Below are 23939 nucleotides of genomic sequence, written 5' to 3' on the forward strand. Positions count from 1 at the left end.
TTCAACCAAACTGTTCAGAAAGAGAAAATAGGTATTTGATGTGTCATGCGGCAAATGGAAATTGTTGCTAAAATGTGAGATTCACACTGTACAATGAGTGACTATAATTCTATTAAATCGTAATTATTTAAGCGTCTTACACCACCAATTCTTCGTGGCACATTCAAGTCCAACATTTATCGATGATCACAATGTAAAATAAATGCACAATTGTTTGTAAACGTTTACTATGTGAATGATTAACAGTGAATTCTTTAAACAATTATTTATCACCATCATCATCATTAGCCAATATCTTTCCACTGCTGGATGAAGAACTCCCCAACACTCTCACCATGCCTCATAGCCCATCTAATCCCTGCACAAAAAAAACTGATTTCATCGCTCCACGCGGCTTCCATTCTGCCAGTCTTGTCTATTAGGCATCATCTCTCGGAGCAGAATAAGAATCGTTATTCATCCTGGACGAATCCGGTGAGCTTGTCAGATCTTTTTCACGGATGTCCAGTCGAGGAACGGGGTCAGCATGTTACAACAATAAACAAGAAAAAAACACGATTGGAGCGCAAAGTATAGTAAAGGTAAACAAATCAGTTAAAACATATATACAAATGAAGCTAAACAATTTTGTTTCATTTTACCAGCAACGTGTCCTAACCAAGCCCACCTATTTTCCTTAACAGGTGCATGTGACGAAGCATATTTATCTCTCCATGCATGGTTGTGTATTGTTCAGCCTTTTGTTCCACTTTCATTGTCATTGTTTTTGCTTCTAATCCATGAGCAAAAATAATGCACTGATTGTAAACCATTCCCCTTTGTAAAAAATGTTTACTTATTTAAAATATATACCAATTATCCGTGGGCTTTGGACACATTGTTTGAATGGGAGACATGTTGATAGATTTATCGAAGTTATTTCATTAACAGCTCAGACACCTCGAGACGCAGCCCTGTGCCAGAAAATGTGTCTATTGACAAAATGTTTTTGTTCGTTTGTGTGAGATTTTTCTTTAAAATCAGTTCATGGAAAAAGAACCCAAAATGCCAAGAGGGTAGCAATAAGCAGAACTGTCGAAGCAGTTGAATTATACATCTACAGTGACATTGTGGATGTCACTGTGTGGTGCCGGCCCTGGAGGGCCGTGGCGTGCGATGTCCCTACAACGCGGACACCCCGTAGGTGGGTGTAGTACCAGCCCTAGCGAGGCTTGGTGAGCGCTGGGATAGCGAGGGCACCACGCATAGCGTGCAGTGCGGGCTCCCACAAGGGGGAGCGGGAGAGTGTCAGCCCAGGGGCAGGGTTGCCCAGGGCCATGGCACTCTGGTTGACCCTGCAGACACGTGATCTCGAGGGTCCACAGAGAGGCCCCCAGGTGGGGGGCTAGGGGTGATCACGTGTCCAGGGAGAGCTCTTGAGAGGGATCGATTTTATCGATTTTAAGCTTTCATGACTGCAGGAATCCATACTCTTCGGGGGCGGAGCCGGCCCCGACCCGGGAGGATATAAGGTGGGTCCCTTGGAGGGACCGGGGTCGCTTCGTTCTACAAGCTGAAGCTCCATGTCCTACGTCTGAAGACGCGAGTGAGAGTCCGGTCCATCGTAGCCATAACTCCTGTATGGTTGTGTTGTTAGCTGGGTGGTCACCACCCTCGGCTGTATCTGGTAAAGGGGCAGTTATCCCTTTTGTATATACGTGTTGTGAAATAAATGTTGTTGCCTCTCAAGAACATGGTCTGTGACTCAGTTGGACTCACTACACATCCATGCAATAAACTTTTTTGAATGCATGCAAATATTTTTGAAGAAAAAACAATTAAGAGTGTTGATAAACGAGTGAATTGGCCAATAAAGATTTCACTGAAACTAAGCGATAATACGTTGCCGGGAAATTCCGTACCAAAGTACAACGTACTTTGCATTATTGCACTCTGGGGCATACATTTGCGCGGCAAGCACAACCAATAAAACCAAGACCTTTGGCATTTTTACGAGTTGGTGATGCATGACAACACTTTTCACTTGGACAAGTAAAACGTATTATTTATTGCTACACAGGTTATAAATTTAAAATATAGCTTAATATATGGGTTTACTCCATACGTATCACGATTATGTTCACTGCTAAGTTGATGTCCATCCCTTTGTTCTCAAAGTCAGGTCTCGAAAGTTTGCCAAATGCTTTGCAATATTTATTGAGCAATATTTTTTTTTCCAGCTGTGATTGTTATCCTTTCTTCATGTTTTCCCCACACTAGTCGGCAAAGCTGCATGCACTTCTCCATTGATAAAATCCCCAAAAAGTAAACGCGTTGTCAAGCCTGGAAGACATTTGGAGCCTATAACAGCACTCGGCATCACTCATGTCACCGTTTTCTTTCAACGAAGTAAGCCAGGCTCTTAACTTCTTCTCATAATGGGGCCTCGCCTCCATAGGCCCGAGCCTACTTTCTTCTAGCTCTAGCCACTGATTTAACTCGGCTAACCCTAGACACTACCTGCTGTCTTCGAACACAAGTCACAGAGTTAAGCTCAGCTAACCCGAGACACGAGCCAAAGTCTTATAACACAAGTCACGGAGTTAGCACTAGCCAATGTCTTTTAATCTGATTTTAAGCTTTCATGACTGCAGGAATCCATACTCTTCGGTTATTTCGGTAAAGTCACGTAGGTAGAAAAATAATAGATCACGACGTTTCAATCGTAACACAAGCAATCGTCATCAGGTGGACAACCACAGCAAGTAAAAGCTGCTGAAGTAGGCGAAAGATCTGCCGTGGCACGAGGTTATATAGACCTCGGCAGTAGGGGGGAGAGAGAAGGGGGGAGGGAGAGAGAAGGGGGCGGGGAGAGAAGGGGGCGGAGAGAGAAGGGGGCGGGGAGAGAGAAGGGGGCGGGGAGAGAGAAGGAGGGGGGGGGCATAAAATGGACCCCGCGGCAGCACCCAGGTCACTGGAGTAGAGATCGGAGAGAGATGAACAGAGAGAGAGAAAGACACACAGAGAGTCGGAAATAACAGCTGACATAGGCAGGTAGGATGTATACATCACAGTCAGTTAAGACTTTACCTGGTTAATAACGTCCTTCCAATGATTGCTCAGTTTGTACCCATCTTCTCGGTTGAAGTTGTGTCTGTGTTTATATATCTGGATGGCTTCATGAACAAATCTCTGATAATAGCTGGTGGGTTTGCAAAGTACCTTCGTCTTAGAAAAGTCAATTTCGTGTGAGCCCACTGCGTTAAAACAATGATCAGCAACGGCAGAAGTATTGGTCCTACCGTGTTTCAGATCTGACTTGTGTTCGCGAACCCGGTCCGAGACATGTCGTTTAGTTTCCCCAATGTAACTGCTGCCGCAGCCAGAACTCAGTTTGTAGACACCCGGGTATTGCATATCAGGAATCACATCCTTTACAGATGGGATCAAATCACCGACTTTGTATAATATTTTTGGTAACGCCTACTATGTATGGCAAAGTGATGGTATTTGTTGAATCCTCAGATGGTTGTCTCCCCATGGCTGGGGAGACAGCTTTGCGGATTGTACGGTCAGAATATCCGTTCATCCTGAGAGCTTGGTGTATGTGCTCCAGCTCACTGGCTAGGTGATGCTCATGGTGTAGACAGAGTGTCCCAATGAGCCATCAGGTCTCTTCTCGATAAAAACATTCAGGAATAGTAGCTTGCCATCCTTTTCCACTTCCATGGTGAATTTGATAGATGAGTGTATGGAATTGATGTGGTTGAGATATCGGTTCAGTGCTGGCAGGCCATGTGGCCAGATGACGAACGTGTCATCTACGTATCTCTTCCACAAGGACGTAGGGTGGATGTTTGGATGGCATCTGTCTCAAATTTCTCCATGAAAGCATTCGCTACCACTGGCGATAAGAGAGAACCCATTGGGGTACCCTCATTTTGTTGAACCGGAATTGATAGCTTGAAAGCATTTAGCGCGGGGCCCTTGAAAGTGCGGGGCCTGTAGCATTATGTAGCTACTTTTGCTACGAGGATCATCCGGCACTGCTATCGCCCCGTGTTCAGAAACAACCTGTCTCCTCGTCCAGGGGTTGGCGGCCTGCGTCTCCGAAGCCGCATGTGACGCCTCTTTGGCTTTCAAACCCCTGGCGGCTACTTGCGGATCTGTTGCTGCCACCAAGTGGGCAGCCGTTTGTTGAAAAACAACCCTAATCTTAAACACTATTTAACGCAAAGATCTTCTTGGTTCTTTCGGTAAAGTCACGTAGAAGGGAAATGATAAAATAATACAAATAAAACATAATAAAATAATTCTCACGACGTTTCGGCCACAACGCAAGCAGCCATCCTCAGGTGAAGAACAGGTCTGTCGGGAAGACAGCGACAGACCTGTTCTTCACCTGAGGACCTGAGGACGGCTGCTTGCGTTGTGGCCGAAACGTCGTGAGAATTATTTTACTATGTTTTATTTTTATTATGTTATTATTTCCCTTCTACGTGACTTTACCGAAAGAACCAAGAAAATGAATCCCTGCAGTCACGGAAGCTTTAAATCGAAATTTAACGCAAAGATAATTTGAATTTTTTTATAAAATGAAAAGTCACTATGGAATTGTCTTGGTGACACCAAAATGTACAAGGGTCAAATTGTATTCATAAAGAACATCTAAAGGGGGGACAACGACAAAATGGCCGCAGTTTATTCCATCACCTATTTTGTTGATTTCAGTCGGAATTTGTTTCTTTGTCATCTGTCGTAGAACCTGCCATGTTTGTGCACGTGTACAAGTAGCTCTGCGTGTGATGCAAAGCTCTTGGGCTATTTTGGTCGAAAAAAAAAATGTCTCCTTCGTAAAAGGTTGTCAACCCCTTGTCTCTAGTCCAATGTAAGCATGTGGGGGGGAGGTTGGGGGTATTGCGGAGACGCAAGACACCCGCAGCGTCTGCACCCATAACTAGCTCGCATTCTATCCAAGGAGCACACGTGGTGTGTATTGCAAAGCGGCAAATCTAAACAATGTCTTCAATGCATAGGCTGAGTATGGACAACTTTATTATTTTTTTTCAAAAGCAATGCACTTTAGTTTTCCTGTGAAGGGTACAGAATAGATTTATCATGAACGTTTACACAAGATTCATGAAATCTACACCAGCTGCACATTTTAGTTTCGTGGTGTAATCAAAATTTTGTAAAAATGTATAAACATAAACAACCCATCTACACTATGGGAACCTCATTTGCCAGTAAAAATATGATAATTGGTTTTTTACCCTTCTATCTGGCGTCATCTGGTCCAACCCATGTGAGACTAGGCTCTAAGGAAAGCTGTCTCGGGTGTTGACCAATCAACTTCAAGGACAGTGCACATTATCAGAGTTATGTTTTTTTTTGCATTATGACTGCAGATATTGCGGTCTAGGCAAACATGACTCCTTGTAAAAAGGTGTCAGTTTTGTTGCCAGATAGAAGGGTAAAAAACCAATTATCATAAACAACCCAGTTGTTACGGAATAATAATAATACAAGTCTTGAACACATTGCTCACACTTAGTGCACATATATGGATTCATTTACTGAGAGATCAGGAGTTTAATCGCTTCGTTTAATGACACGATTAATGGGGCGAATAATTACACAGTATACAAAAGTAATATCAGCTACAAGGTATTTGTAACAGACGTGTTCACCGCATACGTTGATGGGCGGCATTCTTAATAACTGGCAGGTGTCTAATCTTCCACAGCAAGCTGTTATCTCTCCACTACGTCGACAAAAAATGATTTAGATCTTACATTTTGATTTCATAAGAAACACGTAATAGCAAAAAATTAAGACACACCATACAGTACAGTCAATATGTACACGTGCTGCGTAGAAAAGGTGATCATTAGCGGGAGACGTTTTCATCTCCTTCATAAGTGAAATCATAAATTGCAATTTGTATGTTACAGATGTACAATTGCGCGTGGTGGGAAACTGTCCACTTCCACACGCACCGCTAAACGTCAGGAGAACGTTTGCTTCCCTGGAGTTTTTTTTTTAAGAGGAGTTGTAGGTTCTTGGGTTTTATGATGATGATGATGATAATGAATAAATCTGGTTGTCGGATACGAACGAAATAAATCATATCATTCTTCGGAAAAGACACAGGGTGAAGGACATGGCAAGCAGCTGTTGAAGAGAGAGAGACACACACAAAAACACTGTGTTATTGATGATTTTTGTGTATAATATGAAACCTAAGGAGTGCCTGGGGGAGACATGTGATGCAAAGCAATGTGATATATAAACAGCATCATAATCCTGATATCAACATTGGCATTAAGCGAACATTTTAGCAACAGAAAATCATACGTTAACAATTTGACAAGTTAGGGAGTATACTTTTTTTATCGACATATAACTAATTTTCCAGTAAGCGACACTGCAAGTTATATTTGTTGTACATTTGACATTTTAAAATAATAATATAAAATTGCTCTACATTTGTTATATATTGGGTACAAACCATATATGTGACCTAAAGTTTGATTGTGTTCATTTCGTAATGAACGGAAACCTGTATAAACATTTAAGCAACAATAAATCATACGTTAACAATGTAAAACAATTAAGGAGTATACTTTTTACGTACATATAACTCAATTTCCAGGAAGCTACACTTCAAGTTATATTTGTTGTATATTTGACATTTTACATAAAAAATATGTAAAAATGGCACTACATTTGTTATATATTGGGTATAAATCACACACGTTTGATTTTGTATACTTTATTTTCATAAGTATAATAAATGTGTGCCCTGGAACAATCTGTTTTCATTTCGTAATGATTGGAAACCTGTAAGGGGTGCCAGCGGTCTAAACGGCCACGTCAGGAGGATTCTAAATTACCTTTTAAGTAATGTTGTACTGTCCCGCGAAGAGAATCAATGCACTTACACAATTTAATTTGGACATATACAGAGTGGAAATTCAGGAACCATTTCAACAATCAATCCCAGGAATTATTCGTCCCCGTTCGAGACGTTCACTTCCTCGCCGGTACGAAAGAGTTCGTGGCTTCGATCCCGACCCTGACGACGCATGCCTGTTGTACATTTGGAGTTTGCGTGTTTTACCCCGTGGTCGCATGGATTTGAATACCTCTCGTCCGGTTTTGCCACTCCGACTTTAGAAACCCGCGTTTACATTACTTCGCTGCTGCGTGAAATTCCCACGTGATGATGATGACGATGATATAAACCACTGCGATGAACTATCACATGTGGCCAGGTCACCTCTGACAAAGAGCTAATAACTCAGTGGGGGCTTTGGTTGCTGATGTAAAAAAATTATTACAGAAGAGAAATATAACGAGAGAAACAATTCCGGAATGGATTGCAAAAATTGATTCCTAAAGGACGTATTGAGCCAAACAATCGTTGTAATTGTTTCCTCTCAACTACAATGTGTGCACACAGGATGGTATTAGAATTCCGTGGGGTGGTTTCAATTTTGCATTTTCTTTTAATTACAGCCCTGGAGGAAAAGGGGGATGCAGGCGTAAGATGAAATTCCATCGCAGCAAACAAAACGTGACCTTGATTGCCAATCCTTAATGGCTTTCTGCATAATAGCGGGCGGTGTTTTGAGAGCATTACAATTATCCGCAGTCTCAATTTATTTCTGGATATTACGTTGACCTACTTCACCGTTCATTCATCGAAAATATTGTGCGCGGTGGGCTTGCTGACTGAAAAATATTATCGCCGACAGAGCTATCCTTGTGTGGCAACAAATTTGGTGATGCTGCGCTGGCTGTCAGTGGTGCACTAGCACAATTGACACACATACACTCGTGACCAACACTGTGTGGCCTTAACGAAAGAAATATTGAAGCGGCCACATTTTGGGGAATTGCCCTCCAGCTTCATAGCGCAACATATAGCACGTGCTGTGGAGAAGGGTCATTGCCAGAAATGTCACCCATTATATACAAGGTGGCCCAAAAGGCTGGCACTGTGCATAAGCACACGTATTCCTTTATTTTAAGGAAGTGTTGTTGACGACATGGCCGGATTAAGGTTCTTATAGGCCTTCGGCACTTCTGTTTCATAGGCCTTTAGTGATAACTTCAGTGATAATGTCTTGTCTTTCTTTGCACCACTCTCTATTGAGAATTAGATTGTGCAAAAAACACCATTTGAAGATGTCATTGCTAATTTTTACGTGAAAATATCTCGACAAAATTAATCTCTGGTGTTAATTCCTCTCACCTTGTGAAAAAAACATTAACATTGACATGACTCTGCCTCTTAGTATATTCACTGTGCCTCTCCTAGTTATATGAATATATTTCTTCTTGGTTCTTTCGCTAAAGTCACGTAGAAGGGAAATAATAAATAATAAAAATAAAACATAATAAAATAAAATTTTAAATGTATTTTTTTTTATTACGTTTTTTTTTCCCTTCACGTGACTTTACCGAAAGAACCAGGAAGATGAATCCCTGCAGTCATGAAAGCTTTAAATCGAAAAAAAATGAATATATTTATTCAACAATATATCTTGGTTACATTTTGTTATCATACAAACAACAAAAAAATATGGTTAAACATTTTTTTTCGTAGGCCCTTTAGTTTTCACTGTGCCTATTGGATAATACGGCCCTGGTTGATGGGCGTGTTGAGTTCTATTGGCTGGCAACAGTCACAGAAGGACATCTCCAGTGGCTTGCATTAAGTGATTGAAAGCACGCGTTAAAACAAACATCGTGGGGCCAACGAGTTCTTGTGAAGTGCACATGCTAGCTACAGATTCAGTAAACATTGTGATCAACTAACGGGTGCCATTACCTTCAATGTAAAGTTCTGCTACTGAAGAAATGACATCGGATGGTGTAGTGAATTATTATTCTCAACACGAACAAATTGACTTCACATTGAGTGAGTATAATTGTGCATTTCATACCTGTATTAGGAGTAACCCTATGACCACTCCTCCCACAGTCAGTATGTAGTTGTGAAGGGACTGCATAATTTTCGTGTAGCATCCCTGTCAAGGAACATTTCCACCAGAAATTAGTTTCGTCGCTAATCTTGCTTCGTTACGTCGGCAGACCTGAAAACAAAAAATCGTGTGCGCATTCTACGCGCTAAGAATACTTGACCGTGAGACCATCTGCCACCCGGTTTTTGCTGACAGGTCCCAACTCACTCCCTTGGTGCGGCTCCGTAAAAACCACTGCTACCCTGGGGGCTTTAAGGAAGAGCAGACCTATGTCTGTCAGTGAAATTAAACAATTAAACCATGACGCTGTGCTTTTTGCAGCTGCTCACAGTTTAGTGCAGCCACGCTGCATTAGGATCTGTCCAGCGTCCCACTAAATTATAAATGGAAAACACATAAAGCATAACGACCACCCAGTCTCCACATTTAAATAAAAAAACAATATTTTTAATTCAATCAGCCTATTTGGCTTTCCAGGCCAATGTTATCAAGCAGCCTTTGTTTAAGTGAGCAAAGCGTGAACCAGTTTCAACTGTCCGCGTCTTAATAGCAGAGCCAGGCTTGTTAAACAATTGCTGTTGGATTAGCAGGTACTATTAGTAAGAGCACTCCACCTAAACTGTGAGGCCCTGTTAATAGCCAACAGCAAAGTTATATGAAAGAGGTATTTGTATTTAGCTTTGAGATGCAATTGGACGAAAGATGCTATAAATAATAATAATGATAATCATTATAATAGGTATGGAAAATATAAGACTCTAATTTACCATGCCTGAAATACCAATGTTAAATTGAAAAAAACGAGACAAATTTAGCAATAGAAAAATATATACTTGACAGGCACTAGAATGAAAGTGTGTGTTTGGTTTGTACTTCTGTATTTTATATTTTACGTGGTATTTTTTAAACACAATGGCCAGGGACATAATTCCATAATTAGTACAGAGCATATGCCTAAAACAATCATAAGAAAATTAACCTCAAGAGCTACAAAATGATAAATTTTAATGCAATTCTCAAAATGGAGTGGTCGCTATTATTCCGAGTATGACATATCAATAACAATAATTATTTTATGGCTCTTTGTCAATCCACTGCTGAATAAAGGATTCCATAAGCCATGCTGGCCAAGGGGATTGTTTCCATGCTGGTCAATGTGGGTTGGTGATGTGTGGGCCTGATGTTAGCCATGACCAGGAATTGAAATGTGGGTCGCGAGGATCATAATGCAGCGCCCTCACCACTTCGCCACCACGCCTGCCAGATGTAACAATATCTGCGGGTAATGAATACAGTGAGGGAAAAAAGTATTTGATCCCCTGGATTTTGCTGTTGTTATTCTGTCTCTCACTGTTCAAATAAACCTACCATTAAAATTATAGACTGATCATTACTTTGTCAGTGGGCAAACGTACAAAGTCAGCAGGGGATCAAATACTTTTTTCCCTCACTGTAGATGCTGTAAAATAATCATCACCCCACCTCCATTTACAGTTGTCTCAGTCACTCAACTCCAGTGTCAGCCATGGCCGGGAATCAAACTCAGGCTTCCATAGCGCTGTGCGCGCTAACCGCTGCACCACCGTTTCCCCTTCATTCGGATAAAATTGCAAGATTTAACAATCGTTCCACTGAATTTCCAAAATTTCGAAACTTATATCGCCATCTGTTTTGTGGCTCTGAATCGTATTACTATGACGATATCATCACGAGGAGTCATACTCCCAGTATGAACATCGTCTTCAAATCTCGAGCCACTGTCCGGTAAATGGTTTCCCCACGGCATAGCCATTCATCACGGTTCTGCAGGTCCTCTTGGAAATGTATCCCGAGATATGTTTTGTTAAGTAACAGATATCGTTCTTTTCTATCATGTGTATCAACAGGTGCTTGTACATAGACATGTCCACGTACACTTGCACCCCGTACTCTATTTTAGCCCCCCCCCCTCCTCGTCCAATACGTTATCATGTGCAACAATAGTTACTTGTGCACAAACACGCCCACGTCGCCGACGCCTACGAGCACTTCGTGCCTTCTTTTAGCCCCGCCCCCCCCTCCCGATACGTTCCATTCATTGGCTACCACATTCTGATAAGCTCCCCCCCCCCCTCTCCTCCCCCTTAACTTGTATTTAAGAGCTTGCATCTTGGAATCCCTGCCTCACTTGATGCAGCAAATCTGGCTGTGACGGTCCCACCTGATGACGGAGACTTGTGTTGCCTCTGAAACGTCGTGATTTTTATTTTATTTTTATTAATTTTAATTTCATTTTTTTACCTACGTGACTTTACCGAAAGCACTAAGAGTATAACGGATATCCGCCAGGCTCTTCCACTGCTCCCCTTCCACCCTGGAGGTGCCTGTGGAGGTACCTGTTCATGTACCTGCTCATTCCGGTGTCGGGGGTCCCCCAGCAAGCATCTGAGCCTGTCCATCGTGGCCTCACTCTCTGCGTGAATGTCCCCCTTGCAGCATGCCTCTGGGATTATCTTGCCCGAGGACAGCTGCCAGAAGAGGGTTCCTTCCCAAAAATCCGAGGGACCTCGCACCCCACAGCATCCGAACTGGATATGCAGCGGGGAGATAGTGGTGGGGGCAGGGGGAGGGAGGGAGGGGGAGGGAGGGAGGAGGTCAGGAAGAGGGGGTTGGGGAGGGAGGGAGTCAGGAGGAAGAGGTTCAGCAGGAGGAGGTCAGGAGGACAGGGAGGGAGGGAGTCAGTTGGAAGAGGTTCAGGAGGTTCAGGAGGGAGGGAGGGAGATTTTACAACATCAAAATCAGCATCTTTGTTTAGACTGGAGGAGGAGGAATCTGATGATCTATGAAGCTCTTTTTTCACAGATGTCCAGCATGGGCGGGTCAGCGAGTTTCGACAACAGCAAACGGTACAGCAACAGCAACAACAAAAACCGATAGGAGTGCAAATGAGAGAAAAAGGTAAGCGAGTCGCTAACTATAAATTAATAAAAGTGTTTTTATAAATGAATTAAATGAGTCCGATTTATCAGGCTTGGGCAAGGCAGCAAAAACAACAACAAAACCGAGGGATGGGTGGATGTTCCAAGGGCACGGCATTGACAACAAAAACAGCAACAAACAGGTCCCATGAGAAAAAGGACTCTTTACCGTCTTCATAGCTGAATTCCAAAACCTTGAGAAAACATCAGTGGCGTTGTCTCCTTGATAGCGCATCTTGAGCTCGAGAGCAAAATAATCTTCGTTTAACTACGCAGAGGGAGGGTTAAGGGGGAAGCGAGCACAACGGAATTACCGATGGAAGCATTGCATCGCCAACTCCTGACACATAATGCGTTTATGCGTATATTGTAGACTTTTGAAGGCTTTGTCTGTGAGTAAGTGTTTGCGAATGAAAAGGGTAACTGTTGATCTTCCAATTTAAGAACGGTCAATATCGACGTTGTTTTTCCTCCCTAAAATTATGTCGATCAGGGTCCCATGGTGTCAGTGTCCAACTATTGTTCTACTCAATCTCTCAGGATCGTTTTAGCTCACCCCTATGAAGAAAGGGGCATTGCTAAAAACATAACCTCTTGTATTTTTTTCCATTTTTTTGAGCGGAAGTTATTGGCCAATGGTTTGAGCTTTTGTCTGAAAGCATTGCTATTTTTAGATGGTACTAATTTGTTAAAATGTCCACATAATGTACCGTACAGTTTATTGTGTTTTATGAATACGATGAGAATGATTCTGTGTTGTAAGAAACAAAAACAAACTTGAAGAGGGACACACAGAGAAACAACGCCTCTGTGTCGAGGCCTTAAATAGAGAGGGGGGGGCAGAGAGAGAGGGGGGGGGGTGTCTGTGTGTGTCTCTCTCTGCGTGTCTCTGTGTGTGTCTCTCTGCTTGTGTGTGTCTGTCTATGTGTCTCCGTGTCTGTGTTTTCTCTCGCTCTCAAATTTAGCCATCTTTGGAAGAACGTAATCAACCAGGTGGGGTGTTGACTGTTGTGTTAGCCGACTCTCTGTGTTGTATTGCATTATATTGCTAAGTTTACTAGGTTTGTTTTTTCTCATTCATTCTTACCTAATGATGGTTGCTTGTGTTGTAATCGAAACGTCGTATTCTATTATTATTTAATTTATTTTCTTTCTACGTGACTTTACCGAAAGAACCAGAGAGTAATCCCTGCAGTCACGAAAGCTTCAAATCAAGTTTAAATCTTGAAGCTTTTTTCAAGAAGCCTGCATTCAATAAACTGGGTACGCAAATCGCAATAGGCAATACATGTGGCATTGAATCACGTAAAATACGTAACTAATCCTCTATTCCGAGAAGAGGTGAGCGTGAAGAGGTAAAGGTGCAGCCCAGTAACATGTTTGTCACGCCACTGCTGACAGAATGGCCTCAAACAGAAGGCGCTCTAGAATCTAGACAGTCCCTATAGAGGGTAACTTGGCCTACTCTTCCACACCAGCCAGACACCGTAGAAGAGGTGGAGGTACCCATACTTTACCTCACCACACGCGGCATGCCGATCAACTAACTTGTGGGTGTGTAACCAATTTACACTATTGGATTTAAGAAACTTGACCACTGACTTTGCAAGGCAGATAGTCGAACTAATGACCTCTAGGTGGAAAATTTGGTTGTGTTGACCATTACACAACAGCAGCATCAGGCAGGATAAGTACAGGGGATTCCTCTACTCACGAACGAGTTAGGTTTCAGAGGTCTGTTCGGAAGTCGATTTGTTCGTAAGTTCAACTTTACTCCTCTCGATTCCAAACATGTTGGACGGCATGTACACTAAACACGGGGAAAGGCTTTAAAAGTTGTATCATTATCTGTAGATGTAGATGCCACTGGCTCTTCATGTTCTACAGATATAGATGCCACCACCGCCATCTATTGCGCGGCGGTTGAACTTACGTCTCTCGGTCCGAACAGGCAACTGGACATATGGACAGGTTTGTTCGTATCGCTGAAAGTTCGTGAGTCGAATGTTTGAAAGTAGAGGAGTCCCTTTAACACGTCAATTGCCCGATGATGCTGGATGTAATTACCAGCGAAACGTCGTACTCAAATTTTAAATGATGTTGATTCACTCTTCAACACACTGGTGGGCTAAAGTAGTGAACTATTTGTCTTTTGTAAACGTGACACATTTTTAACTGTTTGGCCATGTCGGGTGGTGGAGGGTTACGACACATTTATAAATAACGCGATCTAACCCAAAAACCTTTATTATGAAGAGGAGTCCCTGTATGGCAATACATAAACGACAGGTCGGTGAGGACGGAGGATCATGTTATGTTTAAATCGTTTGCTGCATTGGCCACTGTCAGAAATCAGGAACGATCCACTCCGTGTCTAGAACACAAGGGGCTGGGTTCAATGCTTGCGATGGATAGAAGCCACGGTTTTGGAGTACAGTACCTGTTCTCGAAAAACAAATGCCACGATCGCCGTAACTAACTCGACCATGAAGATGATCAGCAGCAGAATGAAGAACTGGAACCGAAAACACACACCAGAACAATCACTTGAATCGTTGTGGCTGAAAATACAAAGGTCAACAATGATTCACTCTCCCACGTGTTTTTTTTTCTCACCTAGGCAGAACCAGGGGACACGAGTCACCTGGAGGGGTCACAGAGAGAGATGTGTACGTATGTTGAACTTCTTTCGTACCGCACGTACCCAACTGTGCTAATCGGAGGTGCGGGGGGAAGGACAACAGTTCAGTTTCTGAATAAGCTACCAGTACATGCAGCGAAACATCGGACGCCATGCCCTACAACAATGCAGTGCACCCCAAAGAAAAGATTGGAGAGCTATAGAGCACGACTTCAAAATAACTCTGCTGTAGTATCAATCAATCGTCTAACAGAGTACATTTAGATTGCCAATTTATTTTCAAGGTATATTTTAAAAGCCTATCGTTCTATTGGGCCCGTGTTGTAGCGAGATGAAGAGCTTGCCAAATAAGGTCCGGTAAAGCGGCAGCAGTTATTTCGAAAGCCTGGTTGCTGATGAGCACCTGATGGGTAAAAACGGTTCAGAATTTGCACGCCTCTAGACATTTTCTCTGGTTAACAGCGGACCAGTTGGCTCGGAACTAAAAGAAAATGTTGTTCATATGTGCGAATACAGAATGGAAGTGGATATATGTATTGTCCAAAATGCTCGACTCAGTTGCTCAGTGAGTTTTTCTACTCTATTTTAATCACGTTACGTGAATGTGGCCTGTAAGATTATACCTTACCAACAATGTCTCCGCATTTTATGCCAGTATTCTTGTCATTAGCTCTCCACCACATGACAAAGATTGTCACGTTTACAAAGGTATCGTTTACAGATTTCATGACTGAATTCCACATCAACGTACGTTTCTCTTAAACTGCTTTCATCTTCATCAGGTAACGATTTATTAGTTACAAATAACAACTGCTCAGTACATACATTTGATACATGTAAAGAGGTTTAATTAGAAACTCAAAACAGAGCCTATGAAGTCCCTACCAATCCTTGACATATATATGAGTGTGTGTATATATGTATTTACGGTAGTGTGAGGGGGAGCGGTAATGTAGCGGTTAGCGCTACGCTGCGCTACGAACCCGGTGACCCGAGTTCGATTCCCGCTCACGGCCAAGACCAGTGACGATTATCTGAATCAGTCCCGATTATCCTTGGCTTCGACGAAGTCGACTCAGTTGAAATGAGTACCTGGTGCGATGTGTGAACATCGCTGCTGGGAAGACAAAGACGGCCGGGCGTGGTGCGGGCCACCCAACCCCCTCGTGTGCCGTGCCCGGCTTCATAGGTGCTCGCTAACAGCACTTGCCCCAACAATATATGAAGGCTATACGGGCGATCTTTGTCTTTGTTATATATATATTCTCTATTATGCCATTACGTGCAGCCTCATAAAGAGCTCATCTTACATCCTGGAGCACATATGGTGGAATCGTCTAATAGCACTTCGAAACGCTCTCTAAGAGCAGAGAGAGAGAGAGCGATCTTTCATCTCCCATGGCAGCAGATTTGTTTAAAGCGTGACAATTCTACTTCAATGCCAATGTGACTCGTGGACTCCAGGTTCATAAATGCATCCAGGAAACAATCATGCACAGCGGTTGGCAACGCAGTGGAGATCAAAGTGACAATGGCTCTCATTCCTAATCCTGTCGTAGTTTTACGAATGGTTACATTTTAAAATAGCCGCAAAATGTCGACTACTATGATACACAGGCATATGTTGAAGTGGAATTGGTGTGACATTAGGATGCGAGATGAGACATTCTAAATTGAAAACTTCTTTCTTTAGAACTGCTTTTTGTGTTTAGTTTATTGTCCTTCCCCTCTCCCGCACCTCCTATAAGCATGGTTGGCTCCGATAATCACGGTTGGCTAAGTGTGAGAAGTTCAACATACATACATACATGCATTGTCTCACCTAGGAAATGGTGTAAAAGCAGGATGCGAGATGAAACAATAAATGTCTCATCTTAACCTAACACACTGGATTAAGTCCTGCCTTCAAAACAATGCTTCCCCTCTAAATCTAATAATCCGCAGCACCCTCTTCCAGATGTAGCCACCAAATATCGTAGAAAGTCAGATAAATCCCGGTGGCGTGCAACGATGGTAATCATAAGCAGACCGTGGATCACATTTGTGAACCGGTGTGAACTTCTCGGTTAAGTTCAGTGGAGGCATTGGAGACATCCCACAGCTTCCTGTGCCTGGTCCATCAGACCTGGGCATGGACTTAGGAGTTGCGACACAAAGACATGGGCAAGAAGGGAACTAGAAAGGGGACAATGGCATTCAGTGTGTAATATGAGAATATATCCGGCTCACTGACGTATCACAACTTGTCATGGTGATTGGCTCTGCCGGTCCTGGTTTACAGCCAATGGGGGGAAGCCTGGGGGCATGGCCCTGACGTGATGGAAGGGTGACAGCTATGGAGATTGGTTCTGCTGGCTTTGGCCTCAGCCAATGGGGAGATGAGTCAGGGGCGTGGTCCCGGGAGCTGACGAGGGAGCCTGGAAGATTCGATGCAGGCTAACGAGGATTGGCGGAAGCGTACCACGTGACCCGGGTATTAAATAGGGGTAGAGAGGAACGACACGGGGGTCAGAACGGGATCCAACGGAGGAAGGGACCACGCGGGAGCGGGGCTCCGAGTTGCCACGTGGCAGTGCGTCTCTCTTGGTCTATCTGTGGGAGCGGGGCTCCGAGTTGCCACGTGGCAGTGCGTCTCTCTTGGTCTATCTGTTCCCTTCACGTTGCCTATCAGCAGCGTGAAGTAGATGTAACCCAAAGTGAATAAAAGACAGATTCCAGAAGTCGTCTCAAAGAGCTTTATTACAAGTGGATGAATGGAATTCAATCCCTACTCTGCCTTTGAATTGTTCCAAACACGCACTGTTGGCCAATCTCTGATATATCTCTCAAAATGTACCGCTTTGCGACTCGCAGATGGCAGTGAGGCGGTGTTTGTGGAGCTGTCAATCTTCTTCATGGAACATTTTTGCCCACTCTCCGAATCAGGCCGCTCCCTTCCAAAGCACACACTTTAATTTCGGAAATGGAATTTATCTTTGCCGATATTTGGCGCATCCCTCGTCCTTGCTCCTACCTTTTGGTTATTTAGTTATAAGTCATATAGCCACCTCTGATTTTTCATCAAACCCCATTACATATCGCGGGAAGAGGAATAACTGACAATGGCAGAAGAGGGGGCAACTGCATGTATTTGCATTGTCTTCAGGGGTGTGTTATACTGGTAGGAACGAAGTGGACCAGACCACCAATAGATTATATCGTCCGTCCGTCCGTCCGTGTATCAACATCGCCCCCTACTGCAAACACTTGGCAGGACCCTACAAAAACCTTTGACTCAGTGGGGCTTTCCTGGCTTAACAAGTGTAATAATACATTATGTTTATATTCTTTGGTTATTCGTTCCTACCAGCCCACCCCGCAGGGTCCTGTTTATGCAACTGACATAAAATGGGGCTTGTAGTGCCCCAGGAAGACTTACACATTTCCCAAGGCAACTACCTCAAAAAGGGGGACGACTCTGGGTAAACCAGGGCCGGTGGCAACCCCCCAGTTACCAGCGTAATGACCGATACCTGTGAATAATTCAACAGTGGCATGGCGGAAGATACGAGTTGAGATTCAGTGCAAAAGGTGGCACATCAATGAACACCAGAGCGCACACTTTAAACTACCCAGCCATTCGGGAGAGGTGTCAACTTGCCATTCTCTCTCCCGCGCACAAGACAAAGATCCCCCGTATAGCCGTAACAGACTGTAGGGGCAAGTGCTGTTAGCGAGCACCTATGAAGGTCGGAACAGTACACGAAGGGGTGGGTGGCCAGCACCACGCCCGTCCGCCTTTGTCTCCCCAGTGGCGATGTTTACACATCGCACCAGGTACTTTTTTAAGGCTGAGTCGACCTAGGGGACGCCCAGGACCGGTTCAGATAATCGTCACTGGTGTTGGCCATGAGCGGGAATCGAACCCGGGTCGCCGGGTACATAGCACAGCGCGCTAACCGCTACACTACCGCTCCCCATTCTCCCGTGCACGCACGCCCACACGCACACACGCACGCCCACGCACACACGCACGCACGCAAATACTCACGAAAGTGAGCGTCCTCCGGCTCTCACAGAGAGCTCCGCAGCAGCCCAGGAGCCCCAGCAGCAGAAACACGGCCCCCACGGCCAAAATCACGTGCACGCTCCTCAGCAGCAAGGGATGATGGGAGGAGACGACCTCGGCGACCCCGCCAGGGTCCGCCACTGCCCACACGCCCACCGCGACCAGGCAGAGTCCCGCCAGCTGTCAGACGGGATTCAATTAGCGGCTTGCAGACACCCAGAGCCTGGCAGCCAGGAATGCTCGCCAGCAGCCTCGTGGTATTCCAGGACTGCAAATATTATTAGTTGGGAGTGAGGCTGGTGGACGGGGGCAGGGGCGGGGGGGACTATTTTTAAAATTTGTCATTTGGGATTTGTGTGTTTCTGTGCTGTTGTTAGCCTGGCGTAGGCTGCTCCGATGTTCTGGGTGAAGTTGAGTGGCAGTTGGTAAAAAAATAAAATTTTTATGTTCTGCCGTTCAAAGAAACATCGTTTAAAAAGATAAACAGTTCTGCAAGGAGAGGGATTGATGTTGTTGTTGTTGTTGCTGCTGCTCAGGTCACAGTCAGCTCTTCTCTAAACGTTTTACAGTGACTCGCAAAACAAAAACAATTCTAGAAACTTCTTAAATGCCTTTGGGGCAAGGTCACTGAGACATATAAATTCTGTTTAAGTACACTGCTCAGTCATGCAAGCCACGGAACATTAGCACTATATGATCCATCGTAAACGTGAAAATGGTAGGTAATGTTAACACATGGCCTGCCAGCTGATTTACTTGAAACCAATAAGGAAACTTCTAAAGGATTATGGACAGCAGGAGGTGTTACTGCTAAGCCTAGGTATTTGGAAGCTTACGTGCTTAAAAAGTCTGTGCAGACGCGAGGGTTGTGGCTTACAAAGATAAGGGCGTTGAAGAACACCATGAGGTACTTGACGCAGCTCATGCATGTCCCCTCCATGCTGACGACAGCGCCGGTAGGGAATCCTGGATCGTAGCGTTTGGCGTTGGGCTCTGGAACAGACACAGACGCCGCATGAAGCTCGGGTACGTAAGCAAGCGAGGGGATGATCCTCATTTGCATTCCCGGCCATTTATGTTTCGCTTCACCAAAAACCTCGGGGCTCACACAATGATGGATTTCGATTTAAAGCTTTCGTGACTGCAGGGATTCATCTTCTTGGTTCTTTCGGTAAAGTCACGTAGAATGGAAAAATATAAAAAAATATTCTCAACCTCCTCCACAATAAAATAATTCTCAATTCTCATGCGTTGTGGCCGAAACGTCGTGAGAATTATTTTATTATGCTTTGTTATTGTATTATTTCCATTCTACGTGACTTTACCGAAAGAACCAAGAAGACAATGGTGGATGTTTTATTTATTTAACGAAATAGATGGTGCGCCCAGCCGGTTTCGTTCCTGGCCACGGCCATGTCACCGGCGGTGTGAATGACCTCTGAACCGATCGTTGGGCCCCTCTACCACACCCAATCCTCGCTGGCCATCGTGGTGAAGCATAGTCGTGCAACCCATACGACGGAGATGGGATAAGGAGGCCTTTATACAGCATCGAGTTACAGATCGTTCGCGTATTCATAAAGAGTTTAATTGACAAACTGGCTTAATTTAAAGGCAAGTGAGAAACCTATTGAGCTGTCAATCTCCGTTTAAAAGCAAATGTCTTTAAACACAGAACCATATCTGCCGGAGTAGAAGCAACGGGAAATAAATATGAACAACAATGCAACATCAATATGATGATTTATTAACAGTTATAATTCCGCCACTTTATATATTTCTTAAAAGTTAACATATTTTGAATCCTCATACTCAAATAGGTTTTCATTAAAAATTACACTTACAAAGCGCCCTGCGTACAACTACAACTTACTCAAGGCAATTTACATCACACGCACACACACACACAAACATTGGCCAAGGTGGGAAAACAATCCAAGCAGTAAAAACGCTAAGTCAGAGAACCCAAAAAGCAAGGGACTATGAATGCACGTTTGAACGTTGAACTTCTCTCGCACCGTACGTAGCCAACGGCACTAACAGGAGGCGCGGGGTTTAAACGCCGACGGTCGTCTCCGAGCGGCAGACACCACTGGGCGAGGCGATGGCAACGCAGCGAGGGGCAGCACTGCACAGGAGGCACCGAGAGCCACCGTGCAGAGGGGGCAGCCGCGTCCGGGAAATGCGCAGGGGTCACCGGTCACCGCAGAGCTAAAACTAAACTAACTAAATCAAATTTCGATTTAAAGCTTTCGTGACTGCAGATGTAGTACCGTCGAATACAGGTCGACACCCGGGGTTGAGGCACACTGAGGTTTATTACAACAAACGTTGTGACATACACACTTGAGGGGGTATCGGCCCCCTCACCCGTCTATCTGAGGACACACCTCCTAGCTAACCCTAGCCTGCCTCAGAGTCCTCCTCTCGTGGACTAGGGGAGGCTATCTTGGCCCGACACTGGTCAGTCGGGCCCGGTACTCAGAGTCCAGACCAACACTGGCTCTGGCTCTGGCACCACGCCACTGGCTCGAGCCTGCGCGGTCCTGACAAGGACGGCGTAGCAGGGGGAGACCAGGGCTCTATCTCGGACGTCTTCCGTCTTCTCTTCTTAGCTAACCCAACTTCTTGGTTCTTTCGGTAAAGTCACCTGAGGACGGCTGCTTGCGTTGTGGCCGAAATGTCGTGCGAATTATTTCATTATGTTTTATTTTTATTATTTTATTATTTCCCTTCTACGTGAATTTACCGAAAGAACCAAGAAGATAACTAAATCAATTTTTTTTAACCAGGTGGGTAAGGCCGACTGAGCCACACAGCTCTTTTTCAGAAGCGACCTGGCCACAAATGATAGCTCAACGGAGTGGCTTATCGCGTGGCAATGCATCGCAGCCAAACACTCCAAACGCACGTTGATTTTAAATATGTAGGGTGAAAAAACCGGAGGAGCTGGAGATAAATCCACGCGACCACGAGGAGAGAGAACATTTAAACTGCAAATATACAGGCGTCAGGGTTGCCATCAAACCCATGACCTCCTGTATACCAGGCGAGGTGTCTAACGTCTGGTAAAATAAAACAAAACATTTACATTTATCGTTTTAAAATCATGGCATCACATTTAAATCATCATCCCCAGCCTGTTAAATATGTCCTAATCCACATAAGTGCCAAGCCGGTCACCCCAACAGTGGACGACTCGGCAAGGAAATGCAAAAGGACGCCGTGATCGATCGTGCCAATCGCTGCTCTCAGGTCAAGGAGAGCGAGAATGGACAATGCCCCAGTCAGCAGCAATGAGCGAGTTGTTTGTGTCCTAGACCAGGGCTATCTCTGTACTATGCAAAACCCAAGGCTTTTTCGGTAAAGTCACGTAGGTAAACAATAATAAAATAATAGTAAATGAAAATAAATCAGTAAATTACAGTAAATTTAGCTGTGACGGTCTCATCTGAAGATGGAGACTTGTGTTGCCTCCGAAACGTCGTGATTTAATTGATTTATTTTCATTAACTATTACTTTATTTTATTATTTTTTACCTACGCGACTTTACCGAAAAAAACCTAAGAGTATGAATCCTTGCAGTCACGAAAGCTTCAAATCTCAGACTGAAGGAAGGGGCTCTAAAAAAAAACATTTGAGGTCAAATAATGGTCCTGCGATCGTTTTTCAAAGATCTTCGAAAAAAATTGAACATTTTAGATTGGTCAAAAGTTGAGGTGGTTCGGGCACCTTGTATGGATGGATAGCCCCCAGATAGACACCCCCTGGAAACTCTTCCGGACACGTCCCACTGGGCGAAGACCCGTGGGCGGGGCCAGGACCACGCTGCTGCTGGAAGGACGACGTCGCTCGGCTGGCCTGGGAACGCCTGGGAATTCCCCATGAAGAGCTAGAGTCTGTCTTCTTGGTTCTTTCGGTAAAGTCACGTAGAAGGGAAGTAATAAAATAATAAAAATAAAACATAATAAAACAATTCTCACGACGTTTCGGCCACAACGCAAGCAGCCGTCCTCAGGCGAAGAATGAGACATTATCAAGCTTGTTTTATTATGTTTTATTTTTATTATTTTATTACTTCCCTTCTACGTGACTTTACCGATAGAACCAAGAAGATGAATCCCTGCAGTCACGAAAGCTATAAATCGAAAAAAAGCTAGAGTCTGTGTATAGTAGTGTATAGTGTATTCATTCTAGATTTGAAGCTTTCGTGACTGTAAGGATTCATATTCTTAGGGTTTTTTTTCGGTAAAGTCACGTAGGTAAAAAATTAAAATTAATAAAAGTAAAATAAAATAAAAATCACGACGGAAGCTTGTGTTGCCTCCGAAACGTCGTGATTTTTATTTTATTTTACTTTTATTAATTTTAATTTAATTTTTTTACCTACGTGACTTTACCGAAAAAACCTAAGAATATAGTGTATAGTGTAGTCTAGCAGTGTATAGTGTAGTGTAGTACTTGTATAGTAATGCAGTGTTGGAATCTGTTGCCAGGGCAAGGGAGGTCTGGACCGTCCTGCTCAACACACTGTCGCTGCGACTCTCACAAGCGGGATTGAGAAACGAACGGACGAAGATTGGTCAAAAGTTTGCTCAATGTATTTGGGTCTAAATTTTGTAGAGGAGGGGGGGGTGTTTTTTCGAGAGGAAATATGGTGGCGATTTAGAAAGGAGATAGAACATTGCCGGTGCGAAGTAACAACTGGGTACAGATAAATGCAACAATTGAAGTTAACAGTGCAAAGGTGGCGCACACAAAAGGGTCCAAGGAGTTGAATCGAGTGGACGGGGGTTGTTGGCGTCGATTTGGCAATCAATGCAGCAACATCAGACGATGAGACATCTGAAAAATTCGCCAAATGAGGGCACGCTAATGTGTCTGAACACTCAGGCAGATCGGATTAATTATCAGAAATATTTAAAAGCACCATTACGCCATCACAAATATTCTAAATTCTATCACAGATGCGTTTAATGATGAATCCTTGCCAAAAACAAATATATTTCTGCAAAATTTATTCGGGGATAGATTTCATTTGATGCGGGGCCACATTTCCAAATCGACCAGCAAACTAGATCCGAAAGCGTGAAAGTCAGACGCGTGTCGCGTTTCAAGAACCACAATGGGTGGCGCTGTGACAGTGTTACAGTGATAATTCAAACTGCGTCACACATTTTAAGGACGAGTACGTTGGGTAAGTTCCAGCTCCACACTGTGTAGACGAAACGCAAGCCTTGAAGCATGACCTTGTTTAAAGGTGGTGGGGGGAGGGTGGTGGTGGTGGGGGCGGTATACGAAAACCTCAGGGAGTGGTGCA

General features: G+C 44.0%; 1 protein-coding gene across 4 annotated transcripts in view; it reads right to left on the reverse strand.

Annotated features, from left to right (window-relative positions):
* Nucleotides 1-5016: 5016 nt before the first annotated feature.
* Nucleotides 5017-23939, reverse strand: part of LOC144936497 (tetraspanin-18-like) — a 46672-nt gene continuing 27749 nt past the window's right edge. For 3 of the 4 annotated variants that reach the window (XM_078863608.1, XM_078863609.1, XM_078863607.1), the window contains 7 exons: nucleotides 19496-19611; nucleotides 18601-18798; nucleotides 14370-14444; nucleotides 12099-12197; nucleotides 11348-11539; nucleotides 8934-9017; nucleotides 5017-6153 (listed from right to left, as the gene is read on the reverse strand). In XM_078863608.1, coding sequence (XP_078719734.1) covers nucleotides 6106-6153; nucleotides 8934-9017; nucleotides 11348-11539; nucleotides 12099-12197; nucleotides 14370-14444; nucleotides 18601-18798; nucleotides 19496-19558 — 759 coding nt within the window. In that variant the 5' untranslated portion in view covers nucleotides 19559-19611 and the 3' untranslated portion in view covers nucleotides 5017-6105. The remainder of the gene's footprint in view (nucleotides 6154-8933; nucleotides 9018-11347; nucleotides 11540-12098; nucleotides 12198-14369; nucleotides 14445-18600; nucleotides 18799-19495; nucleotides 19612-23939) is intronic. The other variant, XM_078863610.1, reaches the window with a different exon arrangement.

The sequence above is a fragment of the Lampetra fluviatilis genome, chromosome 16 (genome assembly GCF_964198595.1).
Source record: "Lampetra fluviatilis chromosome 16, kcLamFluv1.1, whole genome shotgun sequence".
Taxonomy (NCBI): Eukaryota; Metazoa; Chordata; class Hyperoartia; order Petromyzontiformes; family Petromyzontidae; genus Lampetra; species Lampetra fluviatilis.